At 30.1% G+C, this 18690-nt stretch overlaps 1 protein-coding gene across 24 annotated transcripts in view; it reads left to right on the top strand.

The window, feature by feature from the left end:
* The window catches only part of mtd (TLD domain-containing protein mustard), a 467609-nt gene that overhangs the window by 395042 nt on the left and 53877 nt on the right, over positions 1–18690 (top strand). Inside the window, exon 1 of one of the 24 annotated variants that reach the window (XM_075290880.1) lies at positions 3364–4231. The exons of 22 other annotated variants lie outside the window; for them this stretch is intronic. In XM_075290880.1, the coding sequence (XP_075146995.1) occupies positions 4097–4231 (135 nt within the window). In that variant the 5' untranslated portion in view covers positions 3364–4096. Of the gene's footprint in view, positions 1–3363; positions 4232–8367; positions 8391–18690 lie in introns of those variants that run through there. One more of the 24 variants, XM_075290883.1, reaches the window with a different exon arrangement.

Raw genomic sequence — 18690 nt, 5'->3', positions numbered from 1 at the left:
TTATTTTGTTGTAAAGACAATTTCTTTTAAACCATATCAGAATTCATATAACAGGTTGGCTGATAAGTCCCCGGTCTAACAAAGAAAAACGCATTTTGTGCCAAAATTCGTTTTTATTATTCAACATAGTTCCCTTCAAGAGCGATACAACGATTATAACGACCTTCCAATTTGTTGATACCATTTTGGTAGTACTCCTTCGGTTTTGTCTCAAAATAGGCCTCAGTATCGGCGATCACCTCTTCAGTGCAGCCAATTTTTTCCCCTGCGAGCATCCTTTTGAGGTCTGAGAACAAGAAAAAGTCGCTGGGGGCCAGTTCTGAAGAATACGGTGGGTGGGGAAGCAATTCGAAGCCCAATTCATGAATTTTTGCCATCGTCCTCAATGACTTGTGGCACGGTGCGTTGTCTTGGTGGAACAAAACTTTTTTCTTCTTCATATGGGGCCGTTTGCCGCGATTTCGACCTTCAAACGCTTCAATAACGCCATATAATAGTCACTGTTGATGATTTTTCCCTTCTCAAGATAATCGATAAAAATTATTCCATGCACATCCCAAAAAACAGAGGCCATTACTTTGCCAGCGGACTTTTGAGTCTTTCCACGCTTCGGAGACGGTTCACCGGTCGCTGTCCACTCAGCCGACTGTCGATTGGACTCAGGAGTGTAGTGATGGAGCCATGTTTCATCCATTACCACATATCAACGGAAAAACTCGGGTGTATTACGAGTTAACAGCTGCAAACACCGCTCAGAATCATCAACACGTTGTTTTTGGTCAAATGTGAGCTCGCGCGAAATTCCTTTTTTTTCATTTTTTTCACATTTTTCACAATAAGAAAAAGTGATTCACAAAAGACGCTCTATCTCACAAACTAATTGACTTACAGACATCAAATTTTGACACGAATCATTTGAAGGTTGGTACTATATAAAAATAATATGCATTCAGTATTAGCGACGCCATCTATGTGTCAGACCGGGGACTTATCAGCCAACCTGTTATGTTATATGGGGTGAATGGCCGGCATTCCGGAGCACCTGAATACTTTATTCGATTTCGTTTCTGTGAAAATGTGTTACCCTTGAGAGACCTAAATGATGACCCAAAAGGCCCGTGTCGACAGTTGACTTTTTTGTTCTAACTAAAATCCCTAGTACCTGAGAGATTTTCCGAATTTAATTTAATGGCAATTGACTGACATTTTTTGGATTTTCAACTACACTGAAAAAAAATATTTACGTAATATTGAAGATTACGCAACCTACATTTTAGAATGCATAATTCACAAATTACTAGGGACAAATTTCTTTAAAATAATGAAATTTTAATTAAGATAAAGTTTATAATCTTTGCTTCAAAAAATTTTTGTTTATTAAATTTAGGACACAAATTTTGACAATTTGCGTCACTCCGTTAAAGTCGTATATCTTTGAACTAAGGCTAATTTTCCTTAAAGTAAAGAAATACATTTTTTATTTAAAGAAATCGTCCTTAAATTAACTGAAATATTGAATCTTTAAATTTAAGATTAAAAAGCTTCAAATATATGCTAATACTTATTTTGAGGATTTTTTTTGTATTAACGATTTTTTTTCGATGGCTCAATTTAAATAACACATTTCGTTTATATAACGAAACTTTTTTTCTAACTAAGATTTCATGTCCTTAAAATACGAATGCCAATTTTACTTGGCGTAGAAGATGAATTCCTCTAATATAAAATTTTTTTCCTTGTCCAAAAGTCGATAAACTTTTCAATGAAATCGTGTTGTCCTTATAATTAAGTGATTGAACTTAAAAATGGGTATCATAACATGAAAGAAACATTTTTTGGGCTAAGGTCAACTTGACTTTAATAATTCAGAAAAATTGTTTAAAATTAATGAAATTGTCTTCAAATTTGTTGTCTTTTTGCATCTTGACTACAAAGCAAAAAATCGTTCAAAAATAGGACATGTTTTAAAGACGTTTTTTACTTGAAACATACCATAATTTCTACTGGAAGTCGTGTCTGAATTTGGAAAATAAAGTTGTCGTTAACTTGTTTTTAAAGGACTTTGATAGCATATGAAGAAAACAAGCTTTTTCAGCTTGAGCAATTAAAATTTGCTTCCTAGAGTCAAGTACACAAAACCCATATTTAAAAGAGAATTGTGTCTTAAAAGTATCCTTACTTGAATTCTCCGCTTCTTTGGCTCGGAATCAATACCAAAATTGTTAAAGTAAAGACAAAATCTTTGGAACCGGACATGCTTTTTTTCAGTGTACGTAGCTGTTATTGTAATCAACAGACAAACAGTTATATTTATATAGCATAGTTTTCGGCGCCCACGGGCCGATTAAACAAACTTTAACATAAACATACGTATAGTTGAGCACCGTGAAACAATGGTTAGTACGTCCGCCTTCCATACCAAGGGTCGTGGGTTCGTCCCTGCGTCGACCGAACACCAAAAAAATTTGCCGCAATTAGTCTAAGTCGATTTGAGGCGCAGTCGCGGTCAATATTTGCTTGGAATAATCTTCAAATATTAAGATGTATGGACCGTATTATCGATTCAAATAAAGGTTTAATGCATTTTTCTGATTTTTTTCCTATATCTGTGAAAAAAATCACCCTTTAAAACTGAAGTGACTTGCTTGCGACAAAAATAAATATATTCACGCGACCATCATCAATGCATACTATGCATACCTGATGTATGATTGTCATTTTTATCGAGAGAAAACAAAAAGAGACGTTTTAAATGAAGACAAAAAAATATAATTAGAAAATATCCACATGGACTAACTAACTAGCCATTTAAAATTCTAAATTAGCTAAAAACAAACAAACAAACGGATGACAATAACAACAGATTGTTGTTTTTGTATTGAACGTTGATTTTTGGCCGTCGATCAATTGCGCCGCCCAATATCTGTCCATTTAGTGGACATGTGGACATAATGTCATCTCGGTAAGGCCAAGCGGGTATGGGACCGACGTTGTTTGAGCATCATCGCCCAACTGATTGTTTATTATCATGTCAGCCATCTCTACTAGACCCCCACCAGGCAACTTGTAATGATTTTGGGTTCAAGTGTTTTTGCCTTCACTACTACTACGTTGAGTGAGGGGCCGGTGTAGTGGCTTATGCGATTCGCCATACCCAGACCAGATGAATGGAGGTGGCCGAGATACTACATTGTTACACTCATATCAATACATAGTCTCTATATGCAAAAAAAAAAACACATGTGTGTAGGTTTGTTGGGTAGTCTTTTGTTTTTATCATTTCCAATCTAAAACAAAAGAGCAGAAGATATCTACTTCGCAGTGACCAAAAAACCAAAACATTGGATCCATTGAATCATACATTACGCCAAGTGGCGGGGGACTATTCAAACGTGCCACCAATAAGCCCAAGTGTTAAGTGAATTTAACTTAATCAATGTGAACTCTTCTCGCTCAGGCCCAGCTCAAAGCAAGTGATACAAGAAAAGCAAAACCAGAGTCAAAACAGCGCCGACGCCGCCGTTTATTTTGCCGTCGTTGCTGTTTGCCGATGATAATACAACGGTTGTTGTTGTTGTCGTCGTCGTCGTTCGAACTGAGTCCAGCTTGCGTTGAGACACAGACAAATTCATTCAGTTTATGCGCAGTCACAACTTGTGCTTCTTACGCGTTTCATGTCCACGAAATTGTTTTAAACGCTTTGCATAGCTAACCCAAAAAAAAAAAAACATAAAAGAAATAAACAAATTCCAAAGAGAGAAAAAAACGCAGCGTGGAAAAGATATTTCGATACGGTTCGCTGGTTATTTTTGGCGTGTCTTTGCCTAAGAAAGCAAAATTTTGTGGCAAAAATGTGACTTAATTTCATTTGTTTATGCATAAGAAATTGTTACAAAAAAAAAAGAAAAAATTTCGAAATAAAGTCCAAAAGAAAGAGAATATAAGCTAACAACAATAATAGCAATATTACAGAAAAAAATTATATTGCAACGAATTTATTTTGAAGTATTCATCTGTGATATAAAAGTGTGTATAAAAATATATCCATTATTTGGTGTGTGTGTGTATTTTTTCTTATTGAAAGAAAACCAGAAACATGTTTTCTTTAAGTGATCCTGTATCCAAATTTCAAGGAATCCCAGTCAGCCCAGCCAAATTGGGCTTAGAAAAATCCGATATGAGCGCCAAATCCAAAAAACTATCAAAAATTGCCAAATATCTCAGAAAAAAGGTAACGTAAACAATGTCATCCGTCAAACTAATATACACATAATATTTATAGGGTAAATTTACACAAGTCTACAATAATTTGAAGATACTTTATGTGAAATATTGTAATCATTGTACTAGGGGAGTGCGTGTGACTGAAATTGCACTCACACTCGCGAACATTCACGAAGCTAAATATTCATTCACGCCAATCCCACCCACGTATATTGACGAAATGAAAACCAGTACTCAAAACGATCCACTTTTAAAGACTCACGTTCACGCACGATTCACGATAATTCATGAGACACGATATTTTCCAAACGGAAATCAGCAAAGGCAACAAAATTCAAAAATATACTCCCATGTTCCGATATTCGGAATCGCAAATCGCAACAATTTAGGGTGACTCTCGGACTCCCAAACAACTTCAATTCGAACTTCTCATTAAAGAGAGCTATATTACCAAGATGATAATATAGTACGAGAGCTAAATGAATTGCAATTAACATACGAGTGTGAATTAAATCTTGATTATTTTCGTGAACGTGATTTTGCAGAAATATTATTCACGCACATTCACGAACCGATTTTATATCTCACGCACGACATATTTATTTTAGTCCCATTCACGAGATTTGCTTTGGATTTTGTTCACGACTCACGTGATTCCCGCGTGTCACGAGAATTTCGTGTCACGCGCAAACATTGCCATCTAAATTGTAAGTTAGTCCATATGCATCTTAGATAAAAAGACATATTAAATAACATAGTTGCGACAAACATGTTCCATGTTTATCGTCCACAAATAAAATGTTGCTCTTGAAACATGTTTGGGGTGGTCATACATATTCCTTCTCTGGGTTTGTATAATCCACTTTAGTTCTTGATCGGTTTATATAGAGGAGTCAATAAATAATTATGAATTATGAAGTTCTTCTAAAGGCACAACTTTAAAAGCACTTTCAAAAATGTCCTCCCAACTGCAAAGGAAGTTCAATTGTTTTATAACTCGCTTTTCTCATATTTTTAATAGGAAATTTAAATTTTTTTGTTTCAAATGGGTTAATAACAGTTAAGAATTAATAAAATGGTTAAAATGTTGCCGAAAAAATGCTAAATACTTTCTAGAAAAATTGCGATTTGTTGAAAATATTTGATGTTAAACATTCTAGACACGCGTTATAATGCATTAAAAATCATAAAAAATTTTAAAAACTATTTATTTGTCAAAATATCACAAAATTTCTTTATTCTCTTCCAAAACACTGAATTGGAATCACACCTTAAGAAGTGATGCAAATTCAGTTCAACGGCTGTTGAATAAGCCCATGTCCTATGATAAGCCCATGTTCAATTCATCGCGTCTGCGCCAATTTTGCACCACTTCCGGATCCAAAAAGTACATTTTCACTACTTTTTTGGCGACGCTTTTTTTGCTGGGTAGTCGCATGTAGGGTTCCAAATAACCTGTTGTTATTGAAAAAGTTGGTCTCGGTTTATCCGAAAATCCAAATTTTTTTAAATCGGTTTTCGGGTTTTTATTTTGCCAAAAACCGGTTAAAACCGAAAAAAATCAGTGAAAATGAGTAGAAATCACTTATTTTGTAAAAAAAAACACACACAAAAATTCATTGTAAAAAATTTTAGAAATGAACTGGTGGGGTGTAATTCATGTATTTTTCATGTTAAGTATACACAAAAAGCAGTCAACCCACCAGGAAATTTTGGTTAATTTTGGAAAATTTTATTTTAGAAAATTTTAACTAAACTGTATTAAAAACGCAAATGTCACATGGATTTCACCAAAAAAGTACATATTTTTTTTATAAATTCAAGACAATTTTTTACACATAATTAATTTCATTCACTTGTAAAAGAAAATTTCGAACTTTGAAGAAGGAAATAATTGGAGTTCAAAATTGCATAAATATCTTTGGTACTATACGAAGTTCATGATGGGCGCATTATTGGTAAAATTTAGAAAATTTTAAGAAATTCTGAACTATTTTAGAGGAGAATCGAATTAAGTAAATCCTTACGCTTCATTTGTGTATAATAAATAAAAAGTGGTGTAAATTAGAGAAATCATGTTGTAATTATTCTGCTTTTTCACTACTTCTATACGTCTCTACATAAAGTTCGACTTTCGCAGAAAACTTATGAAAAAATGGTGGAATTGAATTGAAATACAGAAATGCTACAAATCCGGTTTTTGGTTTAACCGAAAACCGGGTTTTTAGCATTTCCCAAAATTCAACTATATCGTATAAAATTTGTTGCTCATAAGACTCCAGAATTCAAATCTTGGCTGTTGGTATATTTTGGGCCTAGTTATAATTATAAACCAATATGTACCATTTTTGTATGATGAAATTTATTCCTCGAGGAGGCTCAAGAAGTAAAATCTTGGGATCAGTTTATATGGAGGGTTATATTCTGATTATATTATTTCTTTTACCTTTATGTTTCTTTTAGCTTAGTTAAGGCATAGTATACTGTGATCAGAGAATCGATCTATAATAATTTTGCAAAAATTTAGCTCAGACCCGACAAAACTGGATCGGCTTCATTCTCTGTATCCGAATGGTAATGAAATTAGTAGTACAACCAATCTTACAATAAAATTTACATCTCATACAAATTTTCTCAGCTAGATTTTTGCAAAATTATTATAGAGAAGTTCACCAATTTGGTAACACAATGGACTGAATAGTCTAAGTGAGCCTGATACATCGGGCTGCCACCTAACCTAACCTAACCTAATCTTTTATAGCAACTTGATACTGACGGATTTTGAGTTGAAAGTTAAACATTTTGACAAAAAATCCAACAATTAATAATACATTTTTCTCATTTAAATCAATATTCTTGATTAATTGGTGACTAATTTTGAGTCGAGATGATTCGACATATTCGTCGGCGGCTTCGACTGGCAAAAAGTGGTCGGCGGCTTCATTCTCTGTTCGGATAATATCAAATTGAATTTATAATGGATAATTGTGCGCCGCCGACTAGGCAAATTTATAACAGCTTAGCCATCCAGCCGCCGCCTCCTAAGGGAAAATTTAGTGTCAACCGCCGCCGACAAAAATGGTTCGGTTTCATTCCACAGGCCGATTAACTCAATAACAAGGAACATTCTTTGTATAGTCCGAGTCCGAACGGCTTTTCACATTACGGGGAAACCAATTAGAGAAGCTTTGGTACATTCGTAAATATCATCAGAATTATTGAGAAGCGTTAAAACACAGCTGAAAACCTTTTTGGTGTTCGATGGAAACTGGGATAGAACTCAGGAGCCTTTGTATGCAAGGAGGACTTGCTATCTGCTACAACTTAAATATTTATCCGATTTTGAATCGCTTAAATAGCAATTTTAAAATTCAGTGGGTAATTATTTTCGTAGTTCAATTTCCACATTATTGGATCAAATTCAATTTTGAAAATCGAGGAAATTCGATTTTATGGGAAAAACTTTTAGTTCAGTCTACAACCCTCTCTTATTGGTAGCTTAGTGTATATTTATTGCATATTGTCTGATTTCCGTTGCTTCTTTTTTTTTGTGCCCCATTCTGTTTACAATAATCAACAGCAAGATATTTAAAAGATGAAGAACAATAAAATAGACTTCTATTTTTATTCACACAAAAACGTCTCATTTTGCTCTTCACACACAGACCCACATTCATCTCGAGGTTGCCATGAAAATTGTATCTTTTTTTGAAATAGCGGAGAAGAAGACAAAAAACAAATTGATGATCAACCTCATCATCATCATCACCAATGCCATCACTATGCTCTTCTATTTAGTTGTGTCGGCGATATTTAGCATAAAACACATCGGTCAAACAGTTTTTTTGTATTATTTTTTGAACAAAAGAAATAAAACTTTGCAATAGCCACTGTTAACTTGGCTCGACGTCATTATTCAGTAGCGCTGCAGTGTAAACAAAGTGAAAGTTGTAATTGATTTTTTTCTCGTTTCAAATTATGCCAAAATATAAGCACTTTGAAATGTGAACGTGCTTTAAATGTTTATATATTAAATCAAACGAAATTAATGTAATCAAATCAAATTAGCGAATTGATACCACAAAAAGAATTGGTATCGAAAAGGAAAAGTTGAAAATTCGCTTTATTGCATATAAATCTACAAGATAATGTCGTTGGATAAGAAAGTAATTATATTTAAATCATTAAAAATAAATTTAAAAAAAAATTATTAAACACCTTTCTGCTATAAACTGTAATGGGTTTACATGCCTTACCTCATTTGATTGTAAGGCATCAATCTCTTTGCTACGTTTGTTTCCTATTTCATTTTGGTTTTTCTCAGTATACATATTTTATCTTATATTTATATGTATATTGTTTTCTTCAATAGATTGTCATCGCAAAAACAAAATGAACAATTAATTGTTTAACATGCAAAAACATTTAAAGATATTTGTTTTCATCTTTCAATATCTAAGTTGGGAATACTTATCAATTTTCTAACGTTTCCTGAAAAATATGCGGCATACTATACGATGTTATTGTTATTGATTGTATTGTTATTAGCATTTAATTTAGTTATAATTTACTAAATAATTTATTCACTAGCATCATCGGCAGTATATTAGAACAAATTATCTGGTAAATTAAGCTAGGAAAAGAAGCCTTTTTGATTTGCGTGATGTTAATGCTCTTAAGATTACGTTTGAGCTACAGGCGATATAAACACTATTTAATGAATTTCCTTAATCTATTGTGTGATAATTGAATAATTTCTTTAAAATGAGTGAGTGATAACTCTGTAAGGAATAACATAGAATACAATTTTCAATAATTGAGGAAGGTTATGTTACACATAGAGAAAATTCGTTTTATACCTTTATGTTGTCATATTTTTTGTTTTTTTAATTTCAAAGTCAATGCTTAAATGACATTTAAATCAAATGCTGGCCTAATAACTTTTCGAAAAACATGTCTTATGATCTAATTCGGAATGGTACTTGATTATGAAGAAACAGATAAGATCTAAAATTACATATCTGGTACAAATTGAACTCAGACTAAAAAACGTCACATTTTATTTCGGCTTCGGCTATATTTGAAGATCTTCATTTTTTTAATTTTTCTGATAGTGTAGTTAAGGTAGATATTGATGTCCGTATGTAAATCAATTTATTGACAGTTTATCGAACGAATTTATATAGCAAAAGTAGGCTTGAAGTTTTCTGTAACTTTATTGCATATGGGGGTGAAGGAATTGCCGTCATAATAAAAATGTTAACATTTTAATCTATGATAAAAGTCGATTTTTAACTAATTCGAAAATCGATATCTTTTCATTTTACAACATTGAATTGTTTGCTTTTTTACAAATTGTTTAAAACTCATTTTCTCTGATTTTTATTTTTTGGTTTTAATCGGTTTTGGGCAAACTAAAAACCCGAAACTCGGTTTACAAAATATTTAATTTTTTGTCTAAACTGAAGGTCCATTAAATATTTAAAATTGTGCTTCATAGGCCCTTATAGTATGTGGAATACATACAATTTTGTACAATTGTACCAACTTTTTCATTCTTGATTTGTATCTAGGCTTGGATTTACGATCGTGTTCCGCTAAATGGAGTTAAAAATAGTTTTTCTTGCTTTATTATTTATATTCGTGATTCAAAGATGGACACTAGCAAAGATTAGGACGAAAATGTAAGCAAGCCGGTTGAATAGCCTTTATGATCCTAATCAATCACATCCAATTACGCCATACTGTTCCGCTAGGATGGGTTTAGGTTAATGTTGCAGTCCGATTTATTTTCGAGCTTATTTAGATATTCAGTCCATTGTGAGACAACGTTAAAAAAATACCTATTATATATAGGCACTTCTAGCTTTTTTAATTGAGTTTTAAAAAATATTCAATTAAAAATTTAATTGATTCAACAAATTTTTTAATTGATTTTTATTTTTTGGTTTTAATCGGTTTTGGGCAAACTAAAAACCCGAAACTCGGTTTACAAAATATTTAATTTTTTGTCTAAACTGAAGGTCCATTAAATATTTAAAATTGTGCTTCATAGGCCCTTATAGTATGTGGAATACATACAATTTTGTACAATTGTACCAACTTTTTCATTCTTGATTTGTATCTAGGCTTGGATTTACGATCGTGTTCCGCTAAATGGAGTTAAAAATAGTTTTTCTTGCTTTATTATTTATATTCGTGATTCAAAGATGGACACTAGCAAAGATTAGGACGAAAATGTAAGCAAGCCGGTTGAATAGCCTTTATGATCCTAATCAATCACATCCAATTACGCCATACTGTTCCGCTAGGATGGGTTTAGGTTAATGTTGCAGTCCGATTTATTTTCGAGCTTATTTAGATATTCAGTCCATTGTGAGACAACGTTAAAAAAATACCTATTATATATAGGCACTTCTAGCTTTTTTAATTGAGTTTTAAAAAATATTCAATTAAAAATTTAATTGATTCAACAAATTTTTTAATTGAAAAAAAAAAAACAATCACAAAAAATAATAGTATCAAATAATCTTTTAATTGGATCAATTAATTTTTAAATTGACATTCAATTAATTTTTTAATTGACATTATCATTTCTGTAATTGAAGACATTTCAATTCAAAAATTAATTTGATCAATTAATTTCGTGATTGAATCAAAACAATTTTTTTTGTGTGTAGGAATATTGAATTAAATAAGAATCATATGTTACACTGAAGATAGGTACATGTTACATAGATCAAATAATTTTTACCTTTATTTTGTATGGATTATATATAGGCACTTCTAGCTTTTTAATTAGTTTTTTTTTTACCGCTGAATCCACCCGATTATTTTCTTCTGTTGAACCAAAAACATTTTCCAGGTCCGCAGTAATCTAAAGTTCCGCTAATTTCGACGTCAAATTCACCATGCACTCAGCGTTGCCACAATGAATTTTTATTTTGCACCAACATTTTCCCAAAATTGGATCAAAATTCGTGCCAGCGGACCATTTTTCCAAATTAAATTAATATCATTTAAAAGTTTAAATTTTTCCAAAACTTTTTTTCTATAGAAAATTTTGTTAAAATTTTATTTCTAACAAAAAAATTGTCAAAATTTTATTTCTACAGAAAATTTTGTCAAAATTTCATTTCTATAGGAAATTTTGTCAAAATTTCATTTCTATAGGAAAATTTAATTTCTTCTTTCATATTGTCAAAATTTTATTTCTATAGAAATTTTTGTCAAAATTTTATTTCTATAGAAATTTTTGTCAAAATTTTATTTCTACACAAAATTTTGTCAAAATTTTATTTCTATAGAAAATTTTGTCAAAATTTTATTTCTGTATAAAATTTTGTCAGCATTTTATTTCTATAGAAAATTTTGACAAAATTTCATTTCTATAGGAAATTTTGTCAAAATTTTCATTTCTATAGGAAATATTGTCAAAATTTAATGTCAATAGGAAATTTTTTCAAAATTATCATTTCTATAAGAAATTTTGTCAAAATTTCATTTCTATAGGAAATTTTGTCAAAATTTCATTTTTATAGGAAATTTAGTCAAAATTAGGAAATTTAGTTCTATAGGAAATTTGGCCAAAATTTCATTTCCATAGGAAATTTTGTGAAAATTGAATTTCTTCTTTCATATTGTCAAAATTTTATTTCTATAGAAAATTTTATCAAAATTTTATTTCTATAGAAAATTTTGTCAAAATTTTATTTCTATAGAAAAATTGTCAAAATTTTATTTCTATAGAAAATTTTTATCAAAATTTTATTTCTGTAGAAAATGTTGTCAACATTTTATTTCTATAGAAAATTTTGTCAAAATTTCATTTCTATAGGAAATTTAGTCAAAATTTCATTTCTATAGGAAATTTTGGCCAAAATTTCATTTCTATAAGAAATTTCGACCATCGGACCAAATTTAAAAATTTTAAATTGTTTGGACCAGCCCTGCATGCACTGGAAAGCCAATTGTCGAAAATGAAGAACATTGTTGAGTTCGACCGTCATGTGAGCACATAACCAAGTTTGAATATGAAACGAGGGTCAATGTAACGTCATGGGCCGAATTTTCATCTGCGAATCGTTACTGAATTGCAAAAAAAATTTACTCACAGATGAAGCGATTGGTAACTGGCGATGATGATTTAAAAAAAATTGTTTTGCTATGTTCAGATTTTATTTTTGGCATATACTAATAAAACTATTTTGAAACTTTTTTTGCCATGGGATAATTTGACAGACGACACAAGTCTTATTAACTAAAACAAATAATCCAGATTTAATATTCGTTTTATCTACTTGATGTATTATTACGGCTACTTAAAAACCGGTTGACATTCCAGATATTGCCAGAAATCTTTTCGATTCATTCAATCGTAACTCACAGATTTTAATATTCTTGGTCTTTCCTTTAAATTTGCATTAATTGATTGTTAAGCATTTTTAGTTTTTTTTTTTTTTTTTTTTTTTTGATAATCATTCGTAAAAAACCAAATGATCAAATTCCAAGGCACACTTCATTCAGTTTCGAATGGTTTGAGGAGTTGCGATTCCTGTTTCGGCATAAAAGAAATGCTTTTATTTTATATTATTGTAGTTATTATCTAATTTTTCGAGCTACGTAAAATCCCAATTTCTTCAATATCTGAATATTAAAAGAAACCTGCAATTTTATAAAATCAATTTCGAATAAAGTAGATACTTAATTCATTTCTAATATCGTAAATATAATAATAATGCAATAAAGATAGGCTTTCCTGTTATAAAATTGTAAAATCATTGTATTTTCTCATATTTGTATTCTCCAAATACTGAATTATGGCAATCTTTTTTTATTTTTAAATTTGCAAAATTTTATTAATTATCATATAAAATATATTTATAAATTTATTATAACGATTTGTTAATTAGTTCGATATCATAATCAAGAGCAAAAACACAATTCATTTAAAAATTTGAAATCTCATTTTATCCTCACATGTCTTGTCAAGCTTTTCATGTGTATCTCCAATTAAAATAAATCCGATCTAATCCAATTGTATCCTTATTATATGATTGAAATTGATTTCTAATGATTTGACAATTATTGGTTTTGTTTTATTGTTTTTTCTGTTAAATGTGTTGCAAATAAACAACAACAAGTAATTATATTTAATGTCAGTTTATTTTTGAAAATGATTTCACGAGTACATATACAGAAAAAAAAAAATGTCACGAAAATTTTTCCAATTAAAATTTTAATTGAGTTTTAAAAAATATTCAATTAAAAATTTAATTGATTCAACAAATTTTTTAATTGAAAAAAAAAACAATCACAAAAAATAATAGTATCAAATAATCTTTTAATTGGATCAATTAATTTTTAAATTGACATTCAATTAATTTTTTAATTGACATTATCATTTCTGTAATTGAAGACATTTCAATTCAAAAATTAATTTGATCAATTAATTTCGTGATTGAATCAAAACAATTTTTTTTGTGTGTAGGAATATTGAATTAAATAAGAATCATATGTTACACTGAAGATAGGTACATGTTACATAGATCAAATAATTTTTACCTTTATTTTGTATGGATTCCGATTCAAATGCTAAAGCATATGTGGAAAGGATACTTTTAAGATAATGTTCGCTTCTAAAAAGAAATGGATTCTGTACTAAGATACTAAAAAATACATTTTTAACCTCGTGCCAACCATAAATTTAAATTCTAACTCAAATTCTTGAATACTCATCACATTGATAAATGTGCTTTTTTGTCAAGACAATTTTAATTTAAGACATTGACAAGGTGTTGGAAAATATAATTTCGATTAATTAAATATTTCTCAAAGAATAAGCTCTTTTGTGTGGTTCTGTGGTCTTTTGTCTGAAACAATTTCTTAATACAATCTTGAAAAAAATTCAAACGACCATCTTTAGACGTGACTTTTAAAAGTTATAGAACATTCTCAACGAAATTAACGCTGCGCATTTAGTTCTATAAATTATATCCAGAAAAATGTTTAACATACTGCATATTCAAGTATTTTCAAAGATTTCTCATATCACTTGCAAAATTTAAAGAAGAGCTAATTAGTTGGGTATTTAATATTTGGACGTGACTTTCAGTAATGCTATTTAAAATGGGACTAAAATATTTGGTACAACACAATGTGGCTTTGATTCATGTACTCAACTTTGCAATTGACTTTGCCTTTAACTCTTCTTAATATACATAAAGGATTCAAATACAAAAATTAGAGCGAGTTAGAGCGTTAGGTGTGCATGTCGATAAATCTGGATACTCTTCAACCTAACCTATATATCTTGAGATTCAGAGTTAAATCCATATAACAAATATTACGAATTCTTCTCTCTTCAGCAAAGTAGTACATTATCTAGTATTAGCACAGATTTCGTTCACCATGCTTTACTATTTTTATTAACAAAATATCAAAAAATGTTCTGGACATAATATTCTTTTTTCAGTTTGTTACATAGTGTTGTCATTTTGATGATTCAAACTTGTCTCTAAACTAAATGATATTTAAACAAACAAACAAAGAAAATACCAATAAATGCACATATAGTTCATTCATTGAAAACCAACTGTTTAAATCAAAACTATTTTGGAAACGTAGCCAGAGCCAACTGTTTATGTGGAATTTTACAATTACACTAGTTCATCAAAATTGATATGCATATTTTGTTGCAATTTTGTATAAATATCTCGTTAAAATGTTAAATTTAAGTAATATAAATATATATATAGAAAAAAATATTGATCATGTGACCTACATTTTATTATGAATATTTACACTATATTAATGAAAAATTCATTACATATAAATATATTTTAATTAAAAGAAAATTCTTAATCTTCGGAATAAATACCAATATTCTTAAAGGAAGGCCTAAATCTTTGGATCCGAACAAACTTTTTGTGTACTAAAAATATTTACGTGATATTAAAGATTACACAACCTAAATTTTAGGATGCGAAATTTACAAAATATTAAGGACAAATTTCTTTAAAATAATGAAATTTTAATTAAAATAAACTTTATGATCTTTGCTTCAAAAATTTATTATTTATTTATTTATTGTTTATTTTAATCATACAGTAAATGTATGATAAAAAAGAAAAGGGAAAAGTAGCATTGGCTGCTAAGGCCATCAGCTACGCTTCAAAAATTGTTTTCATTAAATTTAGGACACAAATTTTGTAAATTTGCGTCCCTCCGTTAAAGCCCCCATGTCTTTGAACTAAGGCTAATTTTCCTTAAAGTAAAGAAACACATTTTTGATTTAAAGAAATTGTCCTTAAATTAACTGAAATATTAAAACTTCAGATTTAAGATAAAAACGCTTAAAATATAGGCTAAGACTTATTTTGAGGATTTAGCGTCTTTGGTTTAGTTTTTTTGCAATTAAGAAAACATGGTTTACTTTGAAGTATCCATTATAATTTGGATTTGTAAACTTGAATTTGTTTGTACGTGAGTACCTTTATTAAAAAACCGCGAAAAGCGAATGAAAATTTGATAAATGAGATCTGTATCCTAATTTTAATTTTATTGATCCTAGATTTAAAGCCAGATAGGTCGCTAAAAAATTCTTTATTTTAAAGAAGCCGCATCTTTGGCTCGGAATCAATACCCAAATCCTTAAGGGAAGGTTAAAATCTTTGGATCAAAGTACACTTTTTTGAGTGTGGGTGTATTAATTAAAAATTAACCTGAATTTTGTCGAGTTATGACTCACTTTGCTAATATATCACAATTAAAGAAGATCAAATATTCGGTAAATGAGATCTGAATGCTAATTTTTACAGTACACTCAAAACACCCTGAAACCCTGAAAAGAATCTGTACACTCAAAAAAGTTTTTGACCTTCCCTTAAGGATTTCGGTATTGATTCCAAGCCAAAGAAGATGCTTTTTTATCCAAAATCTTTGGAAAATGTTCCATAGTTCGAAAACATGCTAAATTTAATGAAAGCAATTTTTAAAGCAGTTTTAAAATTTATTTTAATTAAAATTTCGTTATTTTAATTAAAAGTTGTCCTTAATATTGTGTAAATTATGTTTCCTAAAATTTAGTTGCATAATCTTTAATATTAGGTCAATATTTTTTTCAGTGTAGGTTAGGTTAACTAAACTTTAACTAAATATTTTTCGGCTAATTCAAGAAAATTTATTTGACATATTTTTTTTCTATGGTATAAGAAAATTTTGAAAAAGGAAAAATTGAAATTAGAATTTAAACAAAATGTCCTTAGCGCCAAAAAAAATGGCCAATCTTAAAATTCTGATTCTCTTTGTGTGAAATTCGCATTTAGTAAAATTGAAAGATATATTTTAAATTTTCTTGAATATTTCGAAAAATATTTACTTTATTTTTGCTAAACAATTCCAAAACTAACCTACATAAGAGAGAAGTTCACCACTGTGGTATCACAATGGACTGAATAGTCTAAGTGAGCTTGATACATCGGGCTGCCACCTAACCTAACCTACATTGTTTTACCTATGGATTCACTTATTTAGCGTTGATTTAACAAAGATGATTGATTTTATATTATAAAACATAAAATCCACGCTGCACTGATAAAAATATTAAACACACCAGGAAAGAAAATTTTTAGTCAATTTTAGAAAAAACTTAGAAACGCAGATGTCACACCGATTTTAGAAGAATAACACGCATATAAAAGTTTACTTGGATCCAAAGATTTTGACCTTCCCATAAATATATATATATTTTTTTATTCCGAGCCAAAAATGCGGCTTCTTTAAAACAAAGAAATTTTTTAGCGACCTATCTGGCTTTAAATCTAGGACCAATGAAATTAAAATTAGGATACAGATCTAATTTATCAAATTTTCGCGGTTTATTAATAAAGGTGCTGGTGACATTTCTGAGGGTTTCAAAGCTTCTCTAAGTGGTTTCACTGGAATGTGGAACGCCGTTCGGACTCGGCTATAAAAAGGAGGTCCCTTGCCAATGAGCTTAACATGGAATCGGGCAGCACTCAGTGATAAGAGAGAAGTTCTCCACTGTGGTATCACAATGGACTGAATAGTCTAAGTGAGCCTGATACATCGGGTTGCCACATAACCTAACCTAACCAATTAAATGGCGGTTTAAAAGTCCAAATTATAATGGATACTTCAAAGTGAATAATGTTTTCTTAATTCCAAAAAAAATTTAAGACGCTAAATCCTCAAAATAAATCTTAGCCTATATTTTAAGCGTTTTTATCTTAAATCTAAAGTTTCAATATTTCAGTTAATTTAAGGACAATTTCTTTAAATCAAAAATGTGTTTCTTTACTTTAAGGAATATTAGCCTTAGTTCAAAGACATGAGACTTTAACGGAGGGACGCAAATTTACAAAATTTGTGTCCTAAATTTAATGAAAAAAATTTGAAGCTAAGGTTATAAACTTTATCTAATTATACAATTATTTTTCGAGCTTTATGGACAGATATAGATTAAGGAACATGGTTAATAGAGCCATTGAAAAGAAAACGCCAGATACAAATCTATACACGCCTGGACTGTACATGTTTCGGTTCGGGCGAATGAACCTTTCCACAGCCTTTAGTATAGATCTGGCTGGGAGAGATAACTCAATATTGGGCCCTTTACGCTAACTCCTTACAGAGAAAACATTTGGGAAATTTCCTCTTACAAATTGAATCATCTTTTCTCCCACTGTACACCATCTCTTCATATAACTTACAAGTTCCTTAATTTTATTTTTATTTCGTTTTGTTACATAGTAATGCAACAACATGAAATTTATTTTTATTTATTTATTTATTTATTTAGGCTAAAGGATACCAGCCGTTTTGATATAAACAGTGAAGTACAGTTATAACATAAAATATAGATGAATAAAATACAAAATACAATACTTTAAAATTAGAGACAAATAATAATATACACATTTATATAATTTTAATAATAAAAGAAAATTTATGTATGAAACAATACAATAATAAAAATGACTTATTAAATAAAACAAAAATAAGAAAAATGGACAAAGATAAATATAATATATAATAGTAAACGATTTAATTGTGAGGAAAGAGATTATAATAATCAGGAACAAGATAACAACAGGAGAAAAAGAGCAGGAATTAACAGCAGCGAGACAAACAGGAACAGGGAATCGATAACAGCAGGAACAAATATTTGGATGAACAGGAACAAAGACTAAGGAGCAATATAACGGACAGGAGAAAATGATCAAGAAACAACAGGAACAGGAACTTGTTAACAGCAGGAACAAATAGTTGGATGGACAGGAACAGAGGCAATGAAGCAAGATAAGGCAGTTGTAGAAATAAATGGGATGATCAGGAGCGAACAGGATCAGAGTCGAAAGGAAAATGAGGTAGTGGTCAGGAACAAAGTGTTAAGATGGACCGTAACAGAAGACAAAGTTTTATGGCGTAGTTGATGGAAGAAAT

Source organism: Haematobia irritans, chromosome 1 (assembly GCF_050003625.1).
Source record: "Haematobia irritans isolate KBUSLIRL chromosome 1, ASM5000362v1, whole genome shotgun sequence".
NCBI lineage: Eukaryota > Metazoa > Arthropoda > Insecta > Diptera > Muscidae > Haematobia > Haematobia irritans.
This window is presented reverse-complemented; position numbering and strand designations above follow the sequence as displayed.